The sequence below is a fragment of the Capricornis sumatraensis genome, chromosome 6 (assembly GCF_032405125.1).
Source record: "Capricornis sumatraensis isolate serow.1 chromosome 6, serow.2, whole genome shotgun sequence".
Taxonomy (NCBI): Eukaryota; Metazoa; Chordata; class Mammalia; order Artiodactyla; family Bovidae; genus Capricornis; species Capricornis sumatraensis.
In genome coordinates, this window is record NC_091074.1 from 90147283 (window position 1) to 90175057 (window position 27775).

General features: G+C 42.1%; 1 protein-coding gene across 1 annotated transcript in view; it reads right to left on the reverse strand.

Annotated features, from left to right (window-relative positions):
- Window positions 1–8163: 8163 nt before the first annotated feature.
- Window positions 8164–27775, reverse strand: part of FBP1 (fructose-bisphosphatase 1) — a 31281-nt gene continuing 11669 nt past the window's right edge. The window contains exons 2-7 of the mRNA XM_068973672.1: window positions 26093–26255; window positions 23051–23143; window positions 14406–14546; window positions 11283–11420; window positions 10171–10290; window positions 8164–8590 (exon numbers count right to left, since the gene is read on the reverse strand). Of these exons, the coding sequence (XP_068829773.1) occupies window positions 8399–8590; window positions 10171–10290; window positions 11283–11420; window positions 14406–14546; window positions 23051–23143; window positions 26093–26255 (847 nt within the window). The 3' untranslated portion in view covers window positions 8164–8398. The remainder of the gene's footprint in view (window positions 8591–10170; window positions 10291–11282; window positions 11421–14405; window positions 14547–23050; window positions 23144–26092; window positions 26256–27775) is intronic.

Sequence of the window (27775 nt, forward strand, 5' to 3'; positions counted from 1 at the left end):
GAAAGCAGGAATAAAAGGAACATACCTCAACATAATAAAAGCTATATATGACAAACCCACCACAAACATTATCCTCAACGCCGAAAACTTGAAAGCATGTCCCTTAAAGTCAGGAGCAAGACAAGGGTGCCCACTTTCACCACTACTATTCAACATAGTTTTGGAAGTTTTAGTCACAACAATCAGAGAGGAAAGAAATAAAAGAAATCCAAATTGGAAAAGAAGTAAAACTCTCACTGTTTTCAGATGACATGATCCTCTACATAGAAAACCCTAAAGACTCCACCAGAAAATTACTTTAATCAATGAATATAGGAAAGTTGCAGGATATAAAATTAACACAGAGAAATCCTTTGCATTCCTATATACTAACAATGAGAAAATAGAAAGAGAAATAAAGGAAACAATTCCATTCACCATTGCAATGAAAAAAATAAAATACTTAGGAATATATTTACCTAAAGAAACAAAAGACCTATATATAGAAAACTATAAATCACTGTTGAAAGAAATCAAAGAGGACACAAATAGATGGAGAAATATACCGTGTTCATGGATCAGAAGACTCAATATAATGAAAATGAGTATACTACTCAAAGCAATCTATAGATTCAATGCAATCCCTATCAAGTTACCAATGGTATTTTTCATGAAACTAGAACAAATAATTTCATAATTTGTATGGAAATACAAAAAACCTAGAGTAGCCAAAGCAATCTTGAGAAAGAAGAATGGAACGGGAGGAATCAACCTGCCTGACTTCACGCTATACTACAAAGCTACAGTCATCAAGACAGTATGGTACTGGCATAAAGACAGAAATATAAATCAGTGGAACAAAATAGAAAGCCCAGAGATATATCCATACACCTGTGGAGGACACCTTATCTTTGACAAAGGAGGCAAGAATATACAACGGAGAAAAGACAATCTCTTTAACAAGTGGTGCTAGGAAAACTGGTCAACCACTTGTAAGAAATGAAACTAGAACACTTTGTAACACCATACACAAAAATAAACTCAAAATGGATTAAAGATCTAAACGTAAGACAGAAACTATAAAACTCCTAGAGGAAAACTCCTAGAGGAAAACATAGGCAAAACACTCTCCAACATAAACCATAGCAGGACCCTCTATGACTCACCTCCCAGAATATTGGAAATAAAAGCAAAAATAAACAATTGGGACCTAATTAAACTTAAAAGGTTTACACAAAGAAGGAAACTATAAGCCAGGTGAAAAGACAGCCTTCAGAATGAGAGAAAATAATAGCAAATGAAGCAACAGACAAAGCATTAATCTCAAAAATATACAAGCAACTCATGCAGCTCAATTCCAGAAAAATAAATGACCTAATCAAAAAATGGGCCAAAGAACTAAACAAACTAAAGAACTAAAGAAGGACCAAAGAACTAAACAGACTAAACATTTCTCCAAAGAAGACGTACAGATGGCTAACAAACACATGAAAGGATGCTCAACATCACTCATTATCAGAGAAATGCAAATTAGAAACACAATGAGATACCATCTCTCACTGGCCAGAACGGCTGCTATCCAAAAATCTCAGTTCAGTTCAGTTCAGTCACTCAGTCGTGTCTGACTCTTTGTGACCCCATAAACTGCAGCACACCAGGCCTCCCTGTCCATGACCAACTCCCAGAGTTCACTCAAACTCACGTCCATCGAGTCGGTGATGCCATCCAGCCATCTCATCCTCTGTCGTCCCCTTTTCCTCCTGCCCCCAATCCCTCCCAGCATCAGAGTCTTTTCCAATGAGTCAACTCTTCGCATGAGGTGGCCAAAGTACTGGAGTTTCAGCTTTAGTATCATTCCTTCCAAAGAACACCTAAGACTGATCTCCTTCAGAATGGACTGGTTGGATCTCCTTGCAGTCCAAGGGACTCTCAACAGTTTTCTCCAACACCACAGTTCAAAACCATCAATTCTTCAGCACTCAGCTTTCTTCACAGTCCAACTCTCATATCCATGTATGACCACTGGAAAAACCATAGCCTTGACTAGATGGACCTTTGTTGGCAAAATAATGTCTCTGCTTTTCAATATGCTATCTAGGTTGGTCATACCTTTCAAGGAATAAGCATCATAATTTCATGGTGGCAGTAATCTGCAGTGATTTTGGAGCCCCTAAAAATAAAGTCTGACACTGTTTCCCCTGTTTCCCCATCTATTTGCCACGAAGTGATGGGACCAGATGCCATGATCTTCATTTTCTGAATGTTGAACTTTAAGCCAAATTTTTCACTCCTCTTTCACTTTCATCAAGAGGTTTTGAGTTCTTTTTCACTTTCTGCCATAAGGGTGTTGTCATCTGCATATCTGAGGTTATTGATATTTCTCCCAGCAATCTTGATTCCAGCTTGTGCTTCTTCCAGCCCAGCATTTCTCATGATGTACTCTGCATATAAGTTAAATAAGCAGGGTGACAATATACAGCCTTGACATACTCCTTTTCCCATTTGGAACCAGTCTGTTGTTCCATGTCCAGTTCTAACTGTTGCTTCCTGACCTGCATATAGGTTTCTCAAGAGACAGGTCAGGTGGTCTGGTATTTCCATCTCCTGAAGAATTTTCCACAGCTTATTGTGATCAACACAGTCAAAGGCTTTGGCATAGTCAATAAAGCAGAAATAGGTGATTTTCTGGAACTCTCTTGTTTTTTCAATGATCCAGGAGATCTTGGCAATTTGATCTCTGGTTCCTCTGCCTTTTCTAAAACCAGCTTGAACATCTGGAAGTTCACGGTTCACGTATTGCTGAAGCCTGGCTTGGAGAATTTTGAGCATTACTTTACTAGCATATGAGATGAGTGCAGTTGTGTGGCAGTTTGAGCATTCTTTGGCATTGCCTTTCTTTGGGATTGGAATGAAAACTGACCTTTTCCAGTCCTGTGGCCACTGCTGAGTTTTCCAAATTTGCTGGCATATTGAGTGTAGCACTTTCACAGCATCAGCTTTCAGGATTTGAAACAGCTCCACTGGAATTCCATCACCTCCACTAGCTTTGTTCATAATGATGCTTTCTAAGGCCCATTTGACTTCACATTCCAGCATGTCTGACTCTAGGTGAGTGATCACACCATCATGATTATCTTGGCTATGAAGATCTTTTTTGTACAGTTCTTCTGTGTATTCTTGCCACCTCTTCTTAACATCTTCTGCTTCTGTTAGGTCCGTACCATTTCTGTCCTTTATCTAGGAATCAGCAAACTAAAATGGACTGGAATGGATGAATTTAACTCAGATGACCATTATATCTACTACTGCATGCAGGAATCCCTTAGAAGAAATGGAGTAGCCATCGTGGTCAACAAGAGAGTCTGAAATGCAGTACTTGGATGCAATCTCAAAAATGACAGAATGATCTCTGTTTGTTTCCAAGGAAACGGTTCAATATTTCAGTAATCCAAGTCTATGCCCCAACCAGTAATGCTGAAGAAGCTGAAACTGAATGGTTCTATGAAGACCTACAAGACCTTTTAGAACTAACACCCCAAAAAGATGTCCTTTTCATTATAGGGGATTGGAATGCAAAAGTAGGAAGTCAAGAAACACCTGGAGTAACAGGAAAATTTGGCCTTGGAATACAGAATGAAGCAGGGCAAAGGCTAATAGAGCTTTGCCAAGAGAATGCACTGGTCATAGCAAACACCCTCTTCCAACAATACAAGAGAAGACTCTACACATGGACATCACCAGGTGGTCAGCACCGAAATCAGATTGATTATATTCTTTGCAGCCAAAACTGGAGAAGCTCTATACGGTCAGCCAAAACAAGACTGGGAGCTGACTGTGGCTCATATCATGAGTTCCTTATTGCCAAATTCAGACTTAAATTGAAGAAAGTAGAGAAAACCATTAGACCATTCATGTATGACCTAAATCAAATCCCTTATGATTATACAGTGAAGGGAGAAATAGATTTAAGGGCCTAGATCTGATAGATAGAGTGCCTGATGAACTATGGAGTGAGGTTCATGACATTGCACAGGGGACAGGGATCAAGACCATCCCCATGGAAAAGAAATGCAAAAAAGCAAAATGGCTGTCTGGGGAGGCCTTACAAATAGCTGTGAAAAGAAGAGAAGTGAAAAGCAAAGGAGAAAAGAAAAGATATAAGCATCTGAATGCAGAGTTCCAAAGAATAGCAAGAAGAGATAAGAAAGCCTTCCTCGGCGATCAATGCAAAGAAATAGAGGAAAACACAGAATGGGAAAGACTAGAGATCTCTTCAACTAGTACAGCCACTATAGAGAACACTGTGGAGATTCCTTATAAAAACTGGAAATAGAACTGCCTTATGACACAGCAATCCCACTGCTGGGCATACACACCGAGGAAACCAGAATTGAAAGAAACACGTGTACCCCAATGTTCATCACAGCACTGTTTATAATAGCCAGGACATGGAAGCAACCTAAATGTCCGTCAGTAGATGAATGGATAAGAAAGCTGTGGTACATATACACAATGGAGTATTACTCAGCCATTAAAAAGAATACATTTGAATCAGTTCTAATGAGGTGGATGAAACTGGAGCCTATTATACAGAGTGAAGTAAGCCAGAAAGAAAAACACCAATACAGTATACTAACACATATATATATGGAATTTAGAAAGATGGTAACAATAACCCTGTATGTGAGCCAGCAAAAGAGACACAGATATATAGAACAGTCTTTTGGACTCTGTGGGAGAGGGAGAGGGTGGGATGATTTGGGAGAATGGCATTGAAACATGTATAATATCATATAAGAAACGAATCACCAGTCTAGGTTCAATGCAGGATACAGGATGCTTGGGGCTGGTGCACTGGGATGACCCAGAGAGATGGTATGGAGAGAGAGGTGGGAGGGGGGTTCAGGATTGGGAACACATGTACACCCGTGGTTGATTCATGTTGATGTATGGCAAAACCAATACAGTATTGTAAAGTAAAATTAAAAAATATATAAAATAAAAATAAATAAATAAAAACATATCAATATGCTTTAAACTAAAAAAAGAAAAAAAAGAATAAAGAAAATTAGATACCAAGGGGACATTTCATGCAAAGATGGGCTCAATAAAGGACAGAAATCCAAAATCTACAAACTATAAATGCTGGAGAGGGTATGGAGAAAAGGGAACCCTCTTACACTGTTTGTGGGAATGCAATCTAGTACAGCCACTATGGAGAACAGTGTGGAGATCCCTTAAAAAACCAGAAATAGAATTGCCACGTGATCTAGCAATCCCACTGTTGGGCATACACACTGAGAAAACCAGAATTGAAAGAGACACATGTACTCCAATGTTCATCACGGCACTGTTTATAATAGCCAGGATGTGGACGCAACCTAGATGTCCATCAGCAGACAGATGGATAAGAAAGCTGTGGTACATATACACAATGGAATAATACTCGGCCATTAAAAAGAATACATTTGAATCAGTTCTAATTTGGTGGATTAAATTGGAGCCTATTATACAGAGTGAAGTCAGAAAGAGAGACACCAATACAGTATACTAACACATATATATGGAATTTAGAAAGATGGTAATGATAACCCTATATGCAGGACAACAAAAAGGACACAGATGTATAGAAGAGTCTTTTGGACTCTGTGGGAGAAGGCGAGGGTGGGATGATTTGAAAGAATAGCATTGAAACATGTATATTATATGTGAAACAGATCGCCAGTCCAGGTTTGATGCATGAGACAGGGTGCTCAATGCTGGCACACTGGGATGACCTGGAGGAATGGAATGGGGAGGGAGGTGGGAGGGGGGTTCATGATGGGCAACACATGTACACCAATGGCTGATTCATGTCAATGTATGGCAAAAACCACTACAGCATTGTAATTAGCCTCCAATTAAAATAAATAAATTTTTTAAAATTAAAAAAAATTAAAAATGAGAATGCTGCAAATATAAACATAAAAAGAATTTTTGCATCTTTGTTTACAGGAGGTATGGGTATATAGTTTTCTTTTCTTGTAATGTTTTTGCCTGATTTTAGTACTAGAGGAATGTTGTCCTCATTGAATGAGTTAGGAAGCATTTCCTCATCTTCTATTCTCTGAAAGAGATTGCAAAGACTTGGTATTATTTTTTCCTTAAATTTTTGGTAGTATTCACTAGTAAACTTTACATGCCTCCTGAGAAATCTGTATGTAGGTCAAGAAGCAACAGTTAGAACTGGACATGGAACAACAGATTTGTTCCAAACTGGGAAAGGGGTATGTCAAAACTGTATATTGTCATCTTGCTTATTTAACTTCTATGCGGAGTACATCATGCAAAATGCTAGACTGGATGAAGCACCAGCTGGAATCAGGATTGCAGAGAGAAATATCAATAACCTCTGGTACACAGATGACACCATCCTTATGGCAGAAAGCGAAGAAGAACTAAAGAGCCTTTTGATGAAAGTGAAAGAGGACAGTGAAAAAGCTGGCTTAAAACTCAACATTCAAAAAACTAAGATGAAGGCATCCGGTCCCATCACTCATGGCAAATAGATATGGAAACAGTGGCAGACTTTATTTTCTTGGGCTCCAAAATCACTGCAGATGGTGACCGCAGCCATGAAATGAAAAGACGTTTGCTCCTTGGAAGAAAAGTTATGACCAACCTAGACAACATATTAAAAAGCAGAGATGTTATTTTGCCAACAAAGGTCAATCTAGTCAAAGCTATGGTTTTTTGAGTAGTCATATATGGATGTGAGAGTTGGACTATAAAGAAAGCTGAACACCAAAGAATTGCTTTTGAACTGTGGTGTTGGAGAAGACTCTTGAGAGTCCCTTGGACTACAGGGAGATCCAACCAGTCAATCCTAAAGGAAATCAGTCCTGAATATCCATTGGAAGGACTGATGCTGAAGCTGAAACTCCAATACTTTGGCCACCTGACGTGAAGAACTGACTCATGGGAAAAGACACTGTTCTGACAGAACAGTGGCTCAGGCACTCAGACTTTTGTCCTGTCATTGTCATACTGTCATTGAAACACATGACGTTTAATGCATGGAAGTAAAAGAGTGGATGAAAAATTATTCATTGGGTTTTCAAAATAGAATTAATATGCATTATTTCCACCTACATTCCATTGGCAAAATCTTAATAAATGTGGAGCTTAAGGAAGTCCAGATATTTCTTAACATGTGGTATAACATGCTATAATCTTGGAATTCTAGTCCAAAAAGAACCAAGGTCTGCTAAGGGAGAAACTATTTTTATGGAAAGCCTAACAGAAACATAGTTGTTTGCAACAAATTGTATTTCTTTAAATCTTTTTATGATGAATCCTTTTGTTTATGGAATTAAACCTTATGAATTATTACATATGTTAATTCAATGAAGTGTTACATTTTTATAGAAAACTTATCACTGAGTAATAACATAAACCTTCATTTGTGACTTGGATGGTTACACCCAGATTCAGGAGGCCAAGAGGTCCTAGATCTCATTAGGTACCACCACTAACTTATCAATTCTCCAGTTCCAAGGAGGGCTTAAACAACCTTACTTGGGTTTGTTCTGCACACCCAGAAAAGAACACATAGGAGAAGTGATGTGGTAACTCCGAGTTCAATGTCCAGATTGCTTGGGTTCGTAACCCAGCTCAGTTGCTTGTTGGCTAGAGACCTTGAGCAGATGACCTCATCTATTGATCCTCTGGGCTTCCCTGATAGCTCAGTTGGTAAAGAATCCACCTGCAATGTAAGAGACACCAGTTTGATTCCTGGGTCAGGAAGATCTGCTGGAGAAGGGATAAGTTACCCACTCCAGTTTTCTTGGGCTTCCCTTGTGGCTCAGCTGGTAAAGAATCTACCTGTAATGCAGGAGACCTGGGTTGATCCCTGGATTGGGAAGATCCCCTGGAGACGGGAAAGGCTACCCACTCCAGTATTCTGACCTGGAGATTTCCATGGACTGTATAGTCCATGGGGTCACAGAGTCGGACATGACTGAGCAACCTTCACTTTACTTTACTCAGTCCTCTATCTCATATTCTGTGAAATGGGTTATTCACAGTACCTAATTCATAAAGTCATTGTGAAGATTAAATGAATTATCTAATGTTATAGGCATTAGCTATTATTATTACTATTATTTGGCACAAAACAATGAAGACTTTTTTTTTAAGAAAAAGGACGAATATGTTTATTTCTTCGCTATCCATTCAGAATATATTTTGACCCTGTAGCATTATTGATTTAGCATTTTGGTTAAGTAGTGCATTACACAGCATTTGATGGTGAAAAGAGCCATACTTTTTATTTCTATGACTAGGAATGTATGGTGAACAGTCAGAATGTGGTAACACTATGTGAGATAAAAGGTCCAGATAAAAGGCAATTCCATTTGCTGTGGGCAAGGCTCACACTTCATTTAGCAGTGTGCTTCTTATATATCTCCAGGAACTCAGTCACATCTTCAGGAGATCCCAAGATGATGGGCACCTTCTGATGGATGTCAGTGGGAACAATGTCCAGCACGGCTTCCTTCCCAGTGGTAGCCATTCCTCCTGCCTTCTCTATGACATAGGCCATGGGGTTACACTCATACAGTAGTCTCAGCTGGAAAACAAGAGCAGCATCCTCACACCAGAACATATTACACAGAAAAGAGACTTGTTCCATAGCAAAGTAGTGCAGAGCCGATCCAAGGTAACTGATACTTTCCCTTACCTTCCGTGAGGTTGTAAAAGATCCCCCATGAGGTTGTGTGTTAAGACTGAATGGTTAATTTAATCATTTGGTTAAGTTAAGCCATCCATCAAGAGCCAGCAATAGATTGCCTGATGCATGTGAGGCAGACCACCTGGACTCAGGACTGAATGACATTTTGGCAGAACCGATGGTTCCCTTCTCTTTATAGCCCAGAGACTGGACCTAATGAGTGATTCTGTGTGTTTTGGATGGACCTTTGCCTATTCTAAAAGCATTTAAAGTCCATGGCAGTGTCTGGCTGCAGACATCTGGAAAGCAGACAGGCTCCTCCAAACAGTATAATATTGTTTGCAACTCTGTACACATTCCTTTTACAATTCTCCTAAGGCTCGAGGGTTGGGATTTAGTATGCTATACATTTTGGCATTTACTTTTAAATATTAACTTTTTTATTGTATGCATTTTCATGCAGTCTGCCTACTGAGTAGACAGCTTTTTGCAGGTGTTTCCTGACTCTATATCCATACAGGTGTCAGGGTCAGATCTCCAAAGCTGAAAATAAAAAGGGGGGGGGAACCTCAACATTTACATAAAGGAACAATTTTTTGAGGCATTAGAGAAAAGTGCTATAAAGCAGGCTAATCACATAGGTTGGGATGTCACAGGGGGCTATGATAAGAGTGGTGTTTTAAGTAAATAAGAACATCCTTAGTGAACTGGACACCACATGCCACAAACAGAGATCTGATCATATCTGAAATACATCAATTTATAACTATCTGATGGGGATCGTTGCTCCTTCTCTCATATTAAAAAAAGGGGTAGGGGGGGACAAAAGGACACTCCTTGAGAAGCAAACACACTGACCCTCTGTGTAGGAGAAAAGTGGGGCATCCTTTCATTAGCATGAGCAAGCACAGCCCACCCCCATGGCTTCCAGGAAGCCTGTAGGCATGAGACCAATGCATCAGTAACAGCTCACCTGAAAGCTCTAGGTGTCCCCAGAGATTCTTTCCTTCCATAGAAAGGTATCATTTTCCAAGCAGCAAATGTCAGCTCACTAAGTTATTTCAATTTTTTGCCTTTTGAAAAAGCAATCAAAGAAAACCTCTGTGTGGGATACATATGTGATTTGCTGCCTTGGTAATGAGGTTGGACTGTTTCATTTCACTTTATGAATGGAATTCATTTTGTCCAAGCCAAACCACATACCCACTGGAAGCATTAAGCACTTTCAGTCCCCTCCGACCATAACATCTTTACTTATCTTTAGCAACAGAAGAGCTCTCGAGAGATCATTTTTACCTGATATCACCTGATATTAACCAGGACAGCCTTTAATCTAGAAAAGAATATGCCACATACATCCTTTGCAACCTGCTGCAGAGCATAACAGCTTCCATGATCCTTCTTTCTTCCTCAGTCAAATCCCCTGGGCTGCAAATGAAATCTACTGCTGCTCCACCACTCTTCGGGGATTTCTTTACCTTTCCACTGGGGCTTTTCTTGTTAGCTGGATACATAAAGATCCCTCCATAGACTAGGGTGCGGTGTACATCGGCTACCATGGAGCCCACGTACCTGGCGCCATAGGGGGCTGAGTTGTCCTATAAGGTGAAGACCAGCAATAATTAGGGTTATAGAAAAGAGAGTTTTCTTTCTGTCGTCTATGCTTATTCGATTCAGCAATCAAACAGAGCACCTTTTTTGAGGTGTGTATTTAGTGATGAAAATCTGTTCCCAAGAAGCAGGAAATGGGAATAATGGAGACAGCCTCTTACATCTCATAGTAGCTCAGCTTACCCAAGGAGGCCCCGAGGAGAAGGGGGCAGATTCGGGCTCTGGGGTGGGGTAGGCATTTAGCAGGATCTGGCGGGAAAAAGGATTCTGTGGAGCTGAGCAGCAGGGACAAGGGTGAGGTTTGCATCTCACAGGAGCAGGAACTGCTCAGGCAAAGGAGAAGCTGTCTGCCTTGGGCCCGGGGAGAAGCCTGGTGCCGCTGGGGCAGAAGGCATCTCTAGGGAGAGGTGGAAGGAGAGATGATAAAGCTGGAGAGAGAGCCTGGGAGTCAGCTCCAACGGCCCCAAGTGCCATACTAATAGCATTTGGGCTTTGTCCACAGAACACAGCAGCCTCTAGTGGTGTCAAGCTAGAATAGGACAAACTTGGATTTTCCCACATAGGACCAGCCATCTCTTCTCTTCATTTTGTAACGTCTTTAGAGAGCTACCACAATGGATGCTTAATCTAGAGATGACACAGAAATCCATCCAGTGCTGCGGGGCTGGGGCCTGGGGTGCAAGAATCATGTTTGTACCAACTGAGATCACGGACCCCAGAAGCGAATGTGTTTTATTGCCACAACGTCATTCACCTGGCTGACATGATCATCCTGATTTTCTTCGGTCAAGAGAAAGTGACAAAGGGGTGATGTCCCAGGACGGGGTTTCCAGTCCCCAGTACCTGAGTGGGAACTTAACCATAGGGGTCAGTGCACAGTGGAGTCCACTTACTTCCACCCCATCCCCCACCTTTCCTCTCCAGGATAAATCATGAATCAACACATTTCTGAAAGCTCAGGGACCATCCCCTCACTTACTGGGGGGAACTTCTTCCTCTGGACATATTCGGTGAGGGCAGGATCAAAGTCCTTCGCGTAGCCCTCATTGAGGCTGTAGATGCTCCCTTTCTTTTTGATCTTCACATCCCTGTCCACCAAAATGAACTCTCCAATGGCCTGAGAAACAGAAAGGAAAGTAAAGAGGTGAAGATGTCTCCTCCAGGCCTACAGGAGAGGGTCGCAGATCAGGTTGGGGGAATGGGGGGCTCAAGGCCTGAGGTCACGCCTGTGCTTCAGTACATGCTTCAGGACAAAGAGCTTGGATTTTGTTTTTTCAACTGAAGCGTAATTGACATAAGATTATGTTAGTCTCAGGTATACAACATAACGCTTCCATATTTGTGTATGTTGTGAAATGATTTACCAGCAAGAGAAATCCTTGGCCTGGGACAGGTGTGCCTTTGGGAAAAAAAGAAAAAGATGAGACTAGAGCTAGGATATCAGGAGATGAGATGGGCACCCAGTGTTCATGGCTGCTCTTATCTTCGCTTTCCGGTTTCTGTTTCTGTCTTGAGGTCATTTTCCCCAAGTACCCTGAGTTTACCGCATGTATAACTTCCAATGCCTTTGCTCACTGATCTGAAGACTGTTTCTCAGAACTCAAGCTTCCGCAAAGTCCCAGCACTAAGACGATGCCTTGAGGGCTTAGATTCTTCAATGTTAATGTTAAGTTGCTTCAGTCAACTGACTCTGAGATTCTGTGGACTGTAGCCTGCCAGGCTCCTCTGTCCATAGGGTTCTCCAAGCAAGAATACTGGAGTGGGTTGCCATTTGGGAGGTTTGAATTTGGGAAAACAGTGTCACGTCACTACTGGAGCTCTGGACTGTTTGGGGCTTCTCCATGTCCCTGATAAGAAAGTGATTGAGGCTCTACCCATCTGAGAAGGAAGTTGCTCCAGAGACAGGCACGTTAAGAAGGGAGGCCCTCCCATGGACACATCTCTCCCTAGCCACTTATTCCCATAGCAAAGCTTGGTTCCTGCCAATATGGAGCACATTGGAACTAGAGAGGAAGGGACGGGGGGAGAGAGGAGTGTAGGGAGAGAAAAGAGATGAGAATTAACAGTGGTCACTGAAAGGTACCATTGTGGGTGATTTCTTTTTTTTTGTTTTTTTCTCCTTTATGAGTTTTTTGGTGAAAGTCTAGAAAATGAAGCCACTGCACAAGTGCTCATGACGCCATGCTTCACAGGCACCTCACCCTGATACCTGGCCAAAGCATCCTACCCACGGAGGGGTGAGTCTCTTGTACATGAAGAAAAGAGACTGAAAAGCCTTTCTTACTTTAAAGCTTGCTACAGAGGCACATAAAGCTGTTGCAGTCTTTTTAGCAGAAACTGTCAGCCAAAATGAAATGATCAGAGGCTCGCCGCCCCCCCCCAACCCGCACTCTGCAGGCATGGGGAGCAGAGGCTTTGTCAGCAATGGGGAGGGCACCCAGCAGGAAAGAGGGCAGCCAGCCTGCACGGTTCTTCCAAACACTGAGTGCCTGCTAGGCATGAGGACAGCAAGAGACTATGAAACACACAGAAACTTACTCCCGGACAGAACATCTGCAATCTTGAAACAAGAAGAGATTTAATGTTTCCATCAGTCAAAGGTAATAGAGAAGTCACCAGAAGAATGTCTGGGGAAGAGGTAAATGCCCAGCAAGAGGATAAATTCACAAACATCAGTGATTTCGGAAACCAATCCCTGGGGTCAGTGTGAACTTTGCTCTGGGTCTGCCACTGTTTTCCCCTGAAATAACGTCCTTTGGAGGCTTGAACTAGTGCCATTTCCCTACCTTTGTTTATTTGTTAAGTACCAGTATGCCAAGGAGCCAAAGTCCAGTTGTGCAACAGTACAGAGGACAACGGCAGCCTGCATTCCAATTTCTACAACCTTCCACCCACACGCCCTGAGGCCCCCCCACCAGCAGCCTGCTCCTCACAGGATTCCAGTAGGTAATGGTACCTAGTGTTCAGTTTGTCAGCAAAACGCAGCAAATAAATAAAGTGCTTCATTAAATGTTATCTGAGGACATTTCTAAAACTGAAAGGTTATTTACAAATGCAATTCTTTTTCCCTTGGGACACTTGACCAAAGGCATACCTACTGAAGATGATTCTATGGAGTCCATATCAAAGGTGGGTTTAATTGGGCAAAGTATTTAAAGAGAGTTCTTTGCCTGGTTTATCTGCTCTGTTAAAACTGTCATCTAACAGAGTAAATAAACAACCCTAATTAATAGACATATGGGAAGAAATTATCCTCAAATTAAAATTGCTAATGAATATTTTTCATGACACCTTGGGCTCCTCTTCATGAGGGAGTTTCCTCTATAAGGTAGACTAAGAAATTATCTTCATTTCCTTATTTCCACTTCCTCGAGCTCATCAAAGTCTTTCAAAACCACAAGGGTTCACTGAAGGTTTGCATGCACTGAAGCTTGCATTTCATTTGATATTGCAATGCACATCAAATGAATCTGGGAGCTAATTTTGAAGAAATGAGGCAGGCTACTGCTTCAGCTGGGACACCCATTCACCTCAGGAAAATAAACTGGTAATGGAGAGAGTGGGTGGCAAACAGACCATCTATGGGCCCCATCTGGTCTATAAACGTGCTTTAGTTGGCTAGCACAGTGTTTTACATATCCAGAAGCCTAACATTTTCTAAAAATCCAGTGTTTCTTGAAACACTGGAAGCCGTGGAAGAGTGAGCCGCTATTCCCAAGGAGTAACCACCACTGTACCTCCCCAGTTCCCTGCCACCCCCCACTGCCCATCACAGCACCCGCCATCCTGCCCCAGCACACTCATTTGTGTGGCCTGCCCAGCCCAGCAGGCATCTGAGTCAGCTCAGTAATGTCCGCCCTAAAGAATTCATTGTGAAACCGAGACTCCCTCTTGTGCTCTGGACAGACACCATTTGTCACCTCAGATGTACACATATGGTCCATCCATCTCTCTAACCCTGCTTCCCCACCTCATCATCTCTGTCCCTCCATGGGCCTCATCTTCCACCTTTAGGAACTGACTCCCACTGCCACACACACAACAGACACTCACAGCCACCAGCCAAGCACCTAACTTCGCCCCCCACTCCGGGATCTCTCACCGGGTCCAGCATGAAGCAGTTGACTCCATTCACCATGGCCAGGACCAACATGGTGGCACTGCCATAGAGCGCATAGCCAGCAGCCACCAGGTTCCGGCCTGGCTGCAGAGCGTCCTTCTCAGAAGGGTCATCTTTCGAAATCTAGGACAAGAAAGAAAACAAAACACATTCTTGTTTTGTTCTGTTTTGTGGTTCTTTTTGCAGTTCCTCTCTTAGCAAGATGCATTATCAAGGTGCTCTCCTAATGAAATAGGGCATCTTCCTGGATGGGGGGTGGGCGGGGGCACGGAGGAGCACTTCCTCCACACACCAGTCATATCCTGATTATATTACCACAGCAACCTTCCAACCAAAACCCAAATTTCCTGCATCTGGATCCATCGTTCCAATCTGAGTCCTCCTTCAATCTTACTAATTTGATATTCCCCATTTCTCCATTATCACTCTCAAAAAAAGAGCATGCCTCCATGCCAGCGCCCACTAATTTAATCTTATTACAGGCATCAATGTCTTTCCCTTGCCTACTCTATCTTTATTTAAACAAATTAAAACTGGGCTGCACGGCTACCAGTCTGGCGAGGAAATCAATTTCCTGAGCTCCTGCCAGTTGTGGCACATACTCCAGTGAGCAACATGCTCCACAGTCACACAAAGAAATTCTCAGAAATACAGACACTATCTCTCCAGGGCCATTACCATGCAGAACAATGCTCTCCATGTTTTTAACCATGACCCACAGTAAAAAATACATTTTATATCACAAACCAGTACCAACACAACTACAAAAATTTAACAAAACAATACTTACACTTAGAACATCACATCGACTCTAACCTCCTTTGTTTTTCATTAAAAACACAGCCCACTGGGTCAATGCCTCAGTTTGTTCCCTAATACTAAGGAAAGGAACAACTTAAGGGCATGGCTCCTAAGCAGTAGTCACTAATAATTATCTTCTTAACAACTGGCCTTTATGGTCCTCAAAACAGCCTCAAACAAATCATTCTGCTTGAAAACTCTCTGCTTGAATTTAAACAGAAATGAAAATGAGCAGTTTCTGCAAATTTCATTTATTCCTTCCCCAACCACAGATTCTAGGGCCTGAGAATAAATAAGGGAACTCACATCATGATACTGGAGATGGAGGTCACCTCAGCAAACACATTCCTGGTAATTTTTCCTATAACTTTTGAATGCGTGGCCCAGAGTCCATGTACCTCAGAATCACTTGAGATGTTTATTTAAAATGCAATTCTGGGCCTGTGACCTTTACTAAGTCAGATTTTCTAAAGTGGGCCCTGGGAATCCGCATTTTACCATGCACCATAGGTGACTCTCGCACTGAAGCTTAAGAACTACTCATGTAAAAGGAAGAGTCACAAAAAAATCACCTCTTTCCTTTTTTCTCTCGTATCTCCAAGCTTTGTGTTTAATAGTTTTCATCTAGATGGTTGGTTGGTTTCTTGGCTGGTTGGCTTGGGCCAAGTTATTTGATTTAGTTTGGTTTGTATTCACAGGGTAGTACAGTGCAGCTAAACACAGACTAAACACAGTATCAAATATTTGAGTGGTTTTCTCAAACTCCAAATTTTACAAGTGCACAACCTTGAAAGAGGAATTGACTTCCTTCAAAACCAGGGATATAATGGGAAGAAAACAGGTAGGCTCTAAACATCTCCTCTATCATAACGACTTAACCCTGCAGGTGCAGCACAAAATAGAACAAAGTCAGTATGTAAACAGATAAGCTGACTGGAAGCCCCTGGAGGCTTGGAGTAGTCAGTTCTACCAAGTCCCTCAGAAAGTCACCTCATCCAGAATCATCCATGTCTGCCTGTGGCACAAGAAAGAACAAGCTTGTATTTCCCAGATGGTCCATTGGTTAAGAATCTGTCTGCCAATGAAGGGGCTATGGGTTCAATTCGGGAAGAGTTCATATGCCTCAGAGCAACTAAGCCCATCTGCAACAATAAGAGAAATCACAGCAATGAGAAGAAAGAGCACCACAACCAGAGAGTAGCCTCTACTTGCTGCAACTAGAGAGAGCCCTCTTGCAACAATGAACACCCAGCACAGTTAAAAACTTAAAAAAAAATTTTTTTTTTTAAAGAATTAACTACTTTTCCCTGAAATACTGTCACCAAATAATCTCAACCCTTCAACTTCCTTGCATGGAATAAGAAATGGTAACATTATCTAGTGATGCTTTAAGGGCCACTTGACTTCACATTCCAGGATGTCTGGCTCTAGGTGAGTGATCACACCATCATGATTATTTGAGTCATGAAGATCTTTCTTGTACAGTTCTTCTCTGTATTCTTGCCACCTCTTCTTAATATCTTCTGCATCTGTTAGGTCCATACAATTTCTGTCCTTTATCGAGCCCATCTTTGCATGAAATGTTCCCTTGGTATAGTGGAGGTGAAAGAATTCCAGTTGAGCTATTTAAAATCCTGAAAGATGCTGCAATTAAAGTGCTGCACTCAATATGCCTGCAAATTTGGAAAACTCAGCAGTGGCCACAGGACTGGAAAACGTCAGTTTTCATTCCAATCCTAAAGAAAGGCAATGCCAAAGAATGCTCAAACTACTGCACAATTGCACTCATCTCACATGCTAGTAAAGTAATGCTCAAAATTCTCCAAGCCAGGCTTCAGCAATATGTGAACCGTGAACTTCCAGATGTTCAAGCTGGTTTCAGAAAAGGCAGAGGAACCAGAGATCAAATTGCCAACATCTGCTGGATCATGGAAAAAGCAAGAGAGTTTCAGGAAAACATCATCTATTTCTGCTTTATTGACTATGCCAAAGCCTTTGACTGTGTGGATCACAATAAACTGTGGAAAATTCTGAAAGAGATGGGCATACCAGACCACCTGACCTGCCTCTTGAGAAATCTCTATGCAGGTCAGGAAGCAACAGTTAGAACTGGACATGGAACAACAGACTGGTTCCAAATGGGAAAAGAAGTATGTCAAGGCTGTATATTGTCACCCTGCTTATTTAACTTATGTGCAGAGTACATCATGAGAAACGGTGGGCTGGAAGAAGCACAAGCTGGAATCTAGATTGCCAGGAGAAATAACAATCACCTCAGATATGCAGATGACACCATCCTTATGGCAGAAAGTGAAGAGGAACTCAAAAGCCTCTTGATGAAAGTGAAAGAGGAGAGTGAAAACATTGGCTTTTAAAGCTGAACATTCAGAAAACTAAGATCATGGCATCCGGTCCCATCACTTCATGGTAGATAGATAGGGAAACAGTGGAAACAGTGGCTGACTTTGTTTTTCTGGGCTCCAAAATTACTGCAGATGGTGATTGCAGCTGTGAAATTAAAAGACACTTACTCCTTGGAAGGAAAGTTATGACCAACCTAGACAGTATATTAAAAAGCGAGACATTACTTTGCCAACAAAAGTCTGTCAAGTCAAGGCTATGGTTTTTCCAGTGGTCATGTATGGATGTGAGAGTTGGACTGTGAAGAAAGCTGAGCACCGAAGAATTGATGCTTTTGAACTGTGGTGTTGGAGAAGACTCTTGAGAGTCCCTTGAACTGCAAGGAGATCCAACCAGTCCATCCTAAAGGTGATCAGTCCTGGGTGTTCATTGGAAGGACTGATGCTAAAGCTGAAACTCCAGTACTTTGGCCACCTCATGTGAAGAGTTGACTCATTAGAAAAGACTCTGATGCTGGGAAGGATTGGGGGCAGGAGGAGAAGGGACGACCGAGGATGAGATGGCTGGATGGCATCACTGACTCGATGGACATGAATTTGAGTGAACTCCAGGAGTTGGTGGTGGACAGGGAGGCCTGGTGTGCTGTGATTCATGGGATTGCAAAGAGTCGGACACAACTGAGCAACTGAACTGAACTGAACATTTTCTATGATCCATATGCTCAAAAGAAATACAAAGTAATTCCATCTAGTCATGGAGGAGGAACTTTTTTCTAGCCCAAACCCCTTTCTAATGCCCAACCTCCTCCAAACCCCCAGCAATGAATGCCTTTGTTCAAAAAGAACCTATTACAGTCTCATGTAGATGCTCACAGACCAATGTGCATAAAGCTTGGCAAAAATTAGAAAGCCTCGGACCCTACCTTTTTCTACTTATCGTAGGCCACCACCCACTGCAGGTATTGCTTTGTTTTAACCCATGCTACTCCATATAGAGCATAAAAGACACCATGGATTCTGGAGACTTGAGGTGGTGGAGGAGAATGTCAGGCACAAGTGGTGTGGGGCTGTCATGTCAACAGTCTTCCCACAGAGGGACAACCCAACCCTCCCTAGAAGTTCTCACAGGGCATTTGGCAGCATCTCCAGTAACTCAGCCAATATTACTCACTACTGTACCAATCTAGTGCACAAAAAATATATATAAAATGAGGTCCCTGCTCTCAGGGGGTGTATAATCTGGAGTGAACATCAGCTGATTTTGCCTGGCCAGCATGCTTCACTCTTCTGCTAACAACTGAACTTTAATCTTCCTTAAGATACCGTCCCCCTCACTCTTAGCTCCAATGGTGGGCACATGACCCTGACTTGACCAGTCAGATCACTGCATGCCTAAGGCCACAGTGACTGCTTGAGAGATGGACTCATGACTTAAGTCAAGCCAAGCAGGGCTGATGAGGTGAAATCCCTGTTGAAATTGTCGGACACGAGTTTTCCATCTTCTTTTACTTATCTATGTATCTTTTGGCTGGGATGGGTCTTCATCGCCGCATGCGGGCTTTCTCTAGTTGCAACAAGTGGAGACTGTTCTTCCTTTGTGGTGCATGGGTTTCCCACTGCAGTGGCTTCTCTTGTTGAGGAGCACGGGCTCTAGGTGCACAGGCTGCAGTAGCTGCAGCCTGTAGGTTCAGTGCAGCGGGCTCTAGGGCATCCGGGCTCTAGAGTGCAGGCTTAGTAGTAGTGGCACGTGGGCTTAGCTGCCCTGTACCTGTGAAATCTTCCGGGTCCAGGGATAGAACCCATGTCCCCTGCACTGGCAGGTGAATTCTTAACCACTGGACCATCAGGGAAGTCTAAGTTTTGCATCTTCTGTTTGAGTCACTGAAAGGATTGAATGTAAGCCCAGACCTACTGGGAGCCATTCTTCTACCAGAAAGGAGGGAGCTATAGAGATAGAGAGAAAGTGTCCTGTTATGTGAGTGTCTGAGTCCTTGAAAACAGCTGTACTACCCAGTGGACTTTCTAGTTACATACACCAATCATTTTCCATTCTCTTCCCTCCTTCCTTTCTTTCCTTAAGTTGGTTTGAATTGTGAAACTGTGTGTTGAATATTAATAGAAAAAACAAGTAATATTAATGGCTACTATTGATTGAGCACTTTTTATGGGCCAGGCACTATTTTCATTGCTGTTATGCTTAATTTTCAATATATTCTTCTTATGGATAAGGAAACAAGAGGTTATATTGCCCAAGGTCGCACAAACCTAGTAAGTGTCAATGTCAGGAAGCCATATTCCATATGGCTATTAAGTCTCTCTGTGTCCAGTTAAGGGAAGTGAATTGGATTCTGAAGCTGGTAGAGCACTTCTGAAACTCTGCTTTTAGTTTTGGGGACTGGATATTTTTAATGGATATTAAAAATTAGGACGTATCCAATAGAGGGTAACACACTAGAGAGAGGTCGAAAAATCATCTCACATGAAAGATATTTAACTTAAGATTTAAAACAAAGGGCTTTCCACATGGTGCTAGTGGTAAAAAAAAAAAAACCCTCCTGCCAATACAGGAGACTTAAAAGAAAGAGACTTGGGTTTGATCCCTGGGTCAGGAAGATCCCCTGGAGAAGGAAATGGCAACCCACTCCAGTATTCTTGCCTGGAGAATTCCATGGGCAGAGGACGCTGATGGGCTACAGTCCATAGGGTCGCAAAGAGTTGAAAATGACTGAAGTGACTTCGCATGCTTCAAAAGAGAGAGAGAGGAGGGCAAAAAAGCCATTTTCAAGCATGTAAAAGAATCTTATTTTCTAATGATACGAAAGGCCATTATGAGCAAAAGGGAGACAGATTTTGATTCAATATTTGGACACACACTCATTCAACACCTCAGGAAAATTCTACCGCTTCTGAATATCTCCAGCCAGAGGCAGGGTGACACTTCTGGAGGTGCCATGGCAGGAACTTCATAGAAACACTGGACCACAGGCCCTAAGAGATCCCTTTGGAGCCTGTTTCCAGGCATCTTGTGGGCAAGACCAGCTCACTGTTGCTGGATTCCAGTTACCAACTGATGTTATGCCACTGAGTGGGTGCACCAGGAAGCTGAATTCCAGCCCAGAACCAGCTCTGCAGAAAGCAGGAGAAAGTGAAAGTGAAAGTGAAGTCGCTCAGTCATGTCCAACTCTTTGCAACCCCATGGACTGTAGCCTACCAGGCTCCTCCCTCCATGGGATTCTCCAGGAAAGGGTACTGGAGTGGGTTGCCATTTCCTTCACCAGGGGATCTTCCTGACCCAGGGATCGGACCCAGGGATCGGACCCGGGTCTCCCGCATTCCAGGCAGACGCTTTAACCTCTGAGCCAGGAGAGATCTCCTTTAAAACATCAGACATTTCAGTATTTATGCCCTGTAAGCTCTCAAATGGCTTCAAACAATCAACAAGGCTTTTGAAAACTGAAATGACTTAAAGGCAATGTGACACTCATCACCTCTCTCAGTCTTTAAGAGAGTCACGTCAGGTTTATTGAGAAGAGTGTGGAGATGCACTGTTGAGTTCTTCCAGTATTTGTAATTCAAGCTGCTGTGGCAAGCTGTTTTTATTTTTTTCAGTTGATAGTGTCAGTTTCCCAATATTTTTTTTTTCTTAAAAGAGTCTTTATTGGGGGAGGGGGCTTGAGGCAGAAACTGGGGCTGGCAAACGTTAACGCTGCTTTAGCTTTGGTTGAGTCATTAACCAAAAGTCTGCCTCTATATGAAGAATTTTGCTACAAAGCTCTCTTGTATATTATAATATTTAGGTCTGCAACCTTGCAGGTAAAATTACATGCCTGCATATCTATACCAAGAATGGAATATTTCATGGTATGACTTGAAAGATTAATTCCCACCTTTGTCTTTCTGGTATAAGTATTAGAACCTTCAATTACTTAAACTGCCTCCCAGCCAAGACAAATGCAAAATTTATTTCAGTAACAAAAGAAAACTGTCCCATGGTGGTCCTACTTTCCATGTTTGAAAGGAGATTATGTGCAATACTAGACAGCAAGTCACTTTGAAAAGTAAAGCCCAAATTGCAGTCTCAGTTCTTAAATTATGGCCTCTATATCCCAGAATGGGGGAGTTGGAGGAACCTTGGAGGTCAGCTGAATTAGCCACCTCATCCATTAAGATGAAGGAAAGGGCTCAGCCTCAAAGGCATCTGTAAAGTTTTATTTCTAAAATAAACAAGAGGGCTGAAGACAAGATGACACATTTTAGATTTCATCGTGTTTTATGATGGACTCACAGGTATTTATCTATTTTTCACTTGTCTGTATATTTGAACTCTCTTCCACCAACATCCACCCCCCAGCCCTCCATGCACAGACTTAAAGAGAAGCTTTAGGGGTAGAGTTCCTGCACAGGTCATGCGGGTAGAAGAGACACAGGGCAGAAATCTGGATCCCCATGCTGTACCAGTGTGCTTTCTGTAATTTATAGCGAAGGAGTTTAGGGTCAGCAAACTCCTCCCATAAACCAACAAAGAGTAAATATTCTAGGCTTTACTGTCACGGTCCTTATCACAACCACTTAACCCTGCCTGTGTAGTGCAAAATCAGCCAAAGGCAACATGTAAACAAGCGAGCTGACCATATGCCATTAAAACTTTATTTATGGAGACTGAAAATTAAGCTTCATATAAATGTCACGGGTCATGAAATATTACTCTTTCTTTTTAGCCACTCAAAAATGCCAAAGAGTTATTTTTTGTTCACAGGCCATAGCAATCAGGCAACGGGCTGGATTTGGCCGGGGGAGACCATAGTTTGCAGACTTGATTTAGAAAATTTAAAGGATAGTTTTGATATAATCCCTACTGTTGTTACACTCTCACAATCCTCAATTCACATGGTTATCAGCTACAGCTATGCACCATCTCTTCCCACCTACCACTTACTACATTTTCTTTTAACAACTTAATAGATTTTCACTATGCAGTTAATGCTGGGAAAAGTCATAACTTGAGAAATAAGGGTTTTTCTTTTCTGGTGGCTCAGATGGTAAAGAATCTGTCTGTGATGTGGGAGACTTGTGTTTGATCCCTGGGTTGGGAAGATCCCCTAGAGAAGGGAAAGGCTACTTACTCCAGTATTCTTGCCTGGAGAATTCCATGGACAGAGGAGTCTGGCAGGCTACAGTCCACGGGGTCACAAAGAGTTGGACACAACTGAGTGACTAACACTTTCACTTTGGGGCTTCCCTGGTTACTCAGCTGGTAAAGAATCTGCCTGCAGTGCAGGAAACCTCGGTTCAATTCCTGGGCCAGAAAGATCCACTGAAGAAGGGATAGGCTACCCCCTACATCAAGCCTCATGGGGTTTCATGATGTACAATCTGGCTGTGCCATCAACGGTGAAACAGGACTGGACGTTCAACCTTAACTCTACTTTTGACCCCAAACCAGCTGCTTGATCCATTACATTTTACCTTTTTGTAGATGCCAAAGATGGTTCCAATGGACACAAGGCAGTCGATGTTGGATGATCCATCAAGGGGATCAAAACAGACCACATATTTACCCTGAACAAAAAAGAAAGAAAATATTAATACAACTTTGCTTTAAAAATAATACACTGTAACAAAACAGAGAATATACACTAAGAGGTTAAAAGAAGAAATCTAAGGGGAAATTCAAAAAATATGTGTATTTATACTCTGTCAGGGAAGGTATGAGATGATACACAGAGTGAAAACAATAACAAATATATATCAAAAGATCATTAGGAAGAGAAACAGAATAGGAAGCATAGATGAAGGTGAGAAATACAAATATTAAATAATAATTTATTATATCATTGATTTGAATGAATCATCATTCTGGTTTGAGTTTCCTGTCAGTCAAAGAAGAAGAAAAACAAGATTAGTCACTTCATGCTCTTTATTCATAAGGGAAATGTTAGTTGCTCAGTCGTGTCTGACTCTTTGTGACCCCATGGACCATAGCTTGCCAGGCTCCTCTATTCATCCATGGAATTCTCCAAGCAAGAATACTGGAGTGGGTACCCATTCCTTTCTCCAGGGGATCTTCCCAACCCAGGGATCAAAACCATGTCTCCCACATTGCAGATTCTTTACTGTTTGAGCCACAAATGTTATAATTTAGGTGAAATAAAGTCAACATTAAGGTCTATAAGAAAATTTTCATGCAGTTCCTACAGATGACACTTGGGGTTACAATGCAGAGTTCTCACCCATATTCTTATTATAATTCCCAAAGGAAACAACCCTCAACTGTAGTGGAACTACCAAAGATTCATTCTATGGACAGGATTTTCCGTGGTACTCTGGAGCTGACTGGTATTGGTTCTCAAGAGCCAATTGTGCACGTCTCTTCCCAACTCTATTTTCAGTGATGTCATGTTGATAACTTAAAATCAATTATGGGACACTATTTCACAGTTTCAAGTGACAAGTGCTACAAATGAAAGATTTTTTTTTTCTAGTAGAGAGACAGTTTACCAGCATATCACTGGAAATTTTCCATCTCCAAGTTAGCCACTTTAATATGTAGTTTTTAAATTTTTGCATCAAATTAAGGCAGTTCTCTGATTCCCTGGCTTCTTGCTCTTAACAAATCCTCCTGGACAACGCAGGAGAAACTGTCATCAGGAAAACAGGAGTATGCTTATCACTACAGTACACTGTAATCAGAGAAGTTGGGCTGACAGAGAATATTAAAGAGCAAATTCAGTCCTAAAATGAACATGCCCCAAACTGACAAGTACCTTTAGAAACACAGCAGAGAACAATATGAACTTCAGTAGTATTTTAGGAATGACATAAAGCTATCAAATCGGATGTGACTCTCCATTCCTCTTGTAAAAGTCAGATTGGATATCAGGCAGTATCTTTAAATTGACCTTCTGTTGCTTTTTTCTCATCATACTCCTTCATGTCCTCAATTCATCTCAAAAAGGGAAAGATAGTAAGCCATATAACTGCATTTTTCTACTCAACAGGTATTATTAGTATTATGTGATTGTTGTTCAATAAAACCTGGATATACCCTTTCATTCACTTTTTCAACAATAATCTGTTGTTGATCCCCTACAATGTATCAGGTATTGTGCCAGATGCTGGGATACAGAGAAGAATAGAAATTATTCTCTGCCCTCAAGAAGCAATCAGATTGGAGTGGAGCAGGACTCTATAGGGTTTCTTAGCAGAGATCCTCTCCCCCACCCCTATGTCCTCTGCCTGCCTTTTGTCTGTAGAAAAACACTTTGGCCAAAGAATAAATTCAATCATAGAAGTGACAAAATTCAAAAACAAAAGAAAACAATCAAGGAAGACCAAATAACAGTTTAGTCATTAAACAAAGTCAAGAACCTTCATTTCTTTCTTCTGAGCCATATCCCTTGAGCTGTTTTGCAGATGCTGAATCCCCCACCAGGTAAAAGAAGTTACCTACATGAAAACCAGGCTAACCATCAAGCTAACACAATTATTTTTTAAGAACTAGCTTCAAGGAGATGGGAACAAACTGACCCTGGAGTTGAAGATTAGCTGTATTTAAAACAATCAAGATGACACTGATCAGACCACTACATGGCCAGTTTCAAGACTGTCAGAGCCAACTGTGCTGTTCTGCATACAGCTCCTTCCCTCTGCCTACAACCCCCTGAAACTCCCCTCTAAAAACTCTTGCCCCTAGATCAGCAGCAGGGAGTTTGTTCTTTGAGACATGAGTCCACCTTCTCCCCAACATTACTGGTTTCCGCAATAAAGCTATCTATCCTATTACCCAACACTTGTCTCTCAGTGGGCTTCCCTGTGGCTCAGCTGAGAAAGAATCTCAGGAGACCTGGGTTCTATCCCTGGGTTGGGAAGATCTCCTGGAGAAGGGAAAGGCTACCCACTCCAGTATTCTGGCCTAGAGAATTCAGGCCTAGTTCTCTGGCCCAGAGAACTATACAGTCCATGGGTTGCAAAGAGTCGGACACAACTGAGCAACTTTCACTTTCACTTTCACTTTTTTTCTCTCAGTATGTGATTCTTGAGCAACGTAAGTTTGGTAACAAGATTAATAAGATCCCAATGGATTCCAATGCATGAATCACTGATAGGAACTGCTAGCAGTTTAGATTGGCAGGAAGGTTGGTTGTGAAGATTGGAAACTAGGTAAATGGAGATGAAGCAAATGATGTAGTTAACAGAAGACAGACTTTGTAGAGTTTTGAACGTGACAATTAAAAGAAGTGGAGATAAATATGAGTATATTTGAGTCTCTCCCATGAATGAGCCCATAGGAGAGATGATAACAGAATGGACTGTGGTGAAAGCGCAGACAGGAGAGGACAGTCTGAGATATGGCAGTGAGGAGGAATCTGTGAAATGATGACTGGTGGTTCAGGAGGGATCTAGGGTGAGTCTTAAGAATCCAGCTTGTTTGAACAAGTGGAGTCATTGATGAAGCCAGAAAGAAAAACGATTACATTGAAACCCTCAGCAGTGTAGGAGCAGACCCACCCTTTTCTCAGGTTCTACTATGATGGCATGTTTGTCTTCTTCTGACACAAGAACACAGGTGGCAAAAGATGACTTTAACACATTAACAACCAGATCATTGGAGAGGACATCCAGCTTCTTCACTTGATCTCCCGTCACATTCGTAGTGCCAGCTATTCCATAGCTAGAGGGAAAAAAAGCCACAAAAAGATAAGCCATGAACACCAGAATGTTAATGCATCTATAAAGTCACTAAAAGAGAGCATTTGGTATGGTTTAGAAGAAATGAAAGGAGATGCATGGTTTGGGAGAAACAGAATGAGAAGGATGGCCATCTATCTGGAATGCCTTCTCGAAGGAAGGCAATATGGTCACTCACTCACCTGTCCAATGCCTAGCAAGATAACCAGCACAGCTTTGTGGTTAAATCCATGTTTCTCAGCCTTTTTTTCATTATGGCCTAAGGAGGCTTTTTTTTTTTTTCTCTAACACACTCCCCCAGGAAAATTTAATATTACAGATGCAGTGTGTCTATTTACACACTCTATGTCCATATGTTTCATACCTAAAATGACTGTTTTGTTCACCACCACCAATAACCAATTTTTACCCCTGAATGCATGAGTTTATGTACAGTGAGTTAGGTGAGAGACAAAGCAAGTAAAGAAACCTTCTGTGTGGGAGGGAGCCTGAGATGGGAACTAAGCCAAGGGATCTACGGATTTATAGCTGACAAGATCCTAAAAGAAAATAAATATTGACAGATCTCACCACCTCCTTTTATAGAGGAAGCTCACTCTAAGACACCTGCTCTAAACTGGAGCAGCAGAGCAGAGGTGAGAAGCTCACTTTGATTTCCAGGCCAGGCCCCTCCTGGTGGTACCTCACAACCTCCAGCAGGAGTCCTAGGGGCTGGAGGGAGTGGCAAGTCCGGAGTCCTTACTTTATTTGCAAGGTACCTGCAAATCAGTAATTGTGGAATTCCCAGAGACCAAACAGTTGGTCCAAAGTAGAGCCTACTTTGTTAGAGTGAGGGAAGAAAAGGGTTGTCATAGCCTGGGGTTGAATAGGAACACTGAAAGGAGGGGAAATGTTTTTGAGGAAGAGCGCACAGAACATGAGAAGAGGCTGGATGTGGAGAGGGAACGCGTAAGAGCATGGAAGATAATGCCAAACAGCTGAGAGTGGGCGTTACGGGGCACCCTGGCTGAGACTGCTGGGAGCACTTATCTGGGGACTGACTGTCATGGTGTTCACTGCTTCAGCTCTTGAAGATGCGTTTTCTCTACACATAACTTGGAAGACTCTGGCTGGCCAAAACTGAGCCAGCACCCAAATGGCTCATCTGGCCTGACTCTCTCCAGGAAGTAACTCCAGTTATCACCAAGCCCATTCTCCAGTGTCGTCTCTTTCAGCATCATTCTCCCGCCCACCTGGAAACATCATCTCATCCCTCCAGCCCTCCTCTGAGCCCTTTTCTTTTCATTATGTGACTCCTATTTCATAAATGAAAGACCAAGGGGTCTATCAGACTTGCAGCTCTTTTTCACTTCAATTGTGAGGCTGATGTTGATGAAGAAGGAAGGCAGCCAAATTCTGGGTTGAACTAGGGCCTGGCTGGACCCAACCACTCATTGGCCTCCATCTCCCTCTACAGCCCTACTGGCACCAATTGGCTGTCTTTCCTAGCCTGACATTTCCACC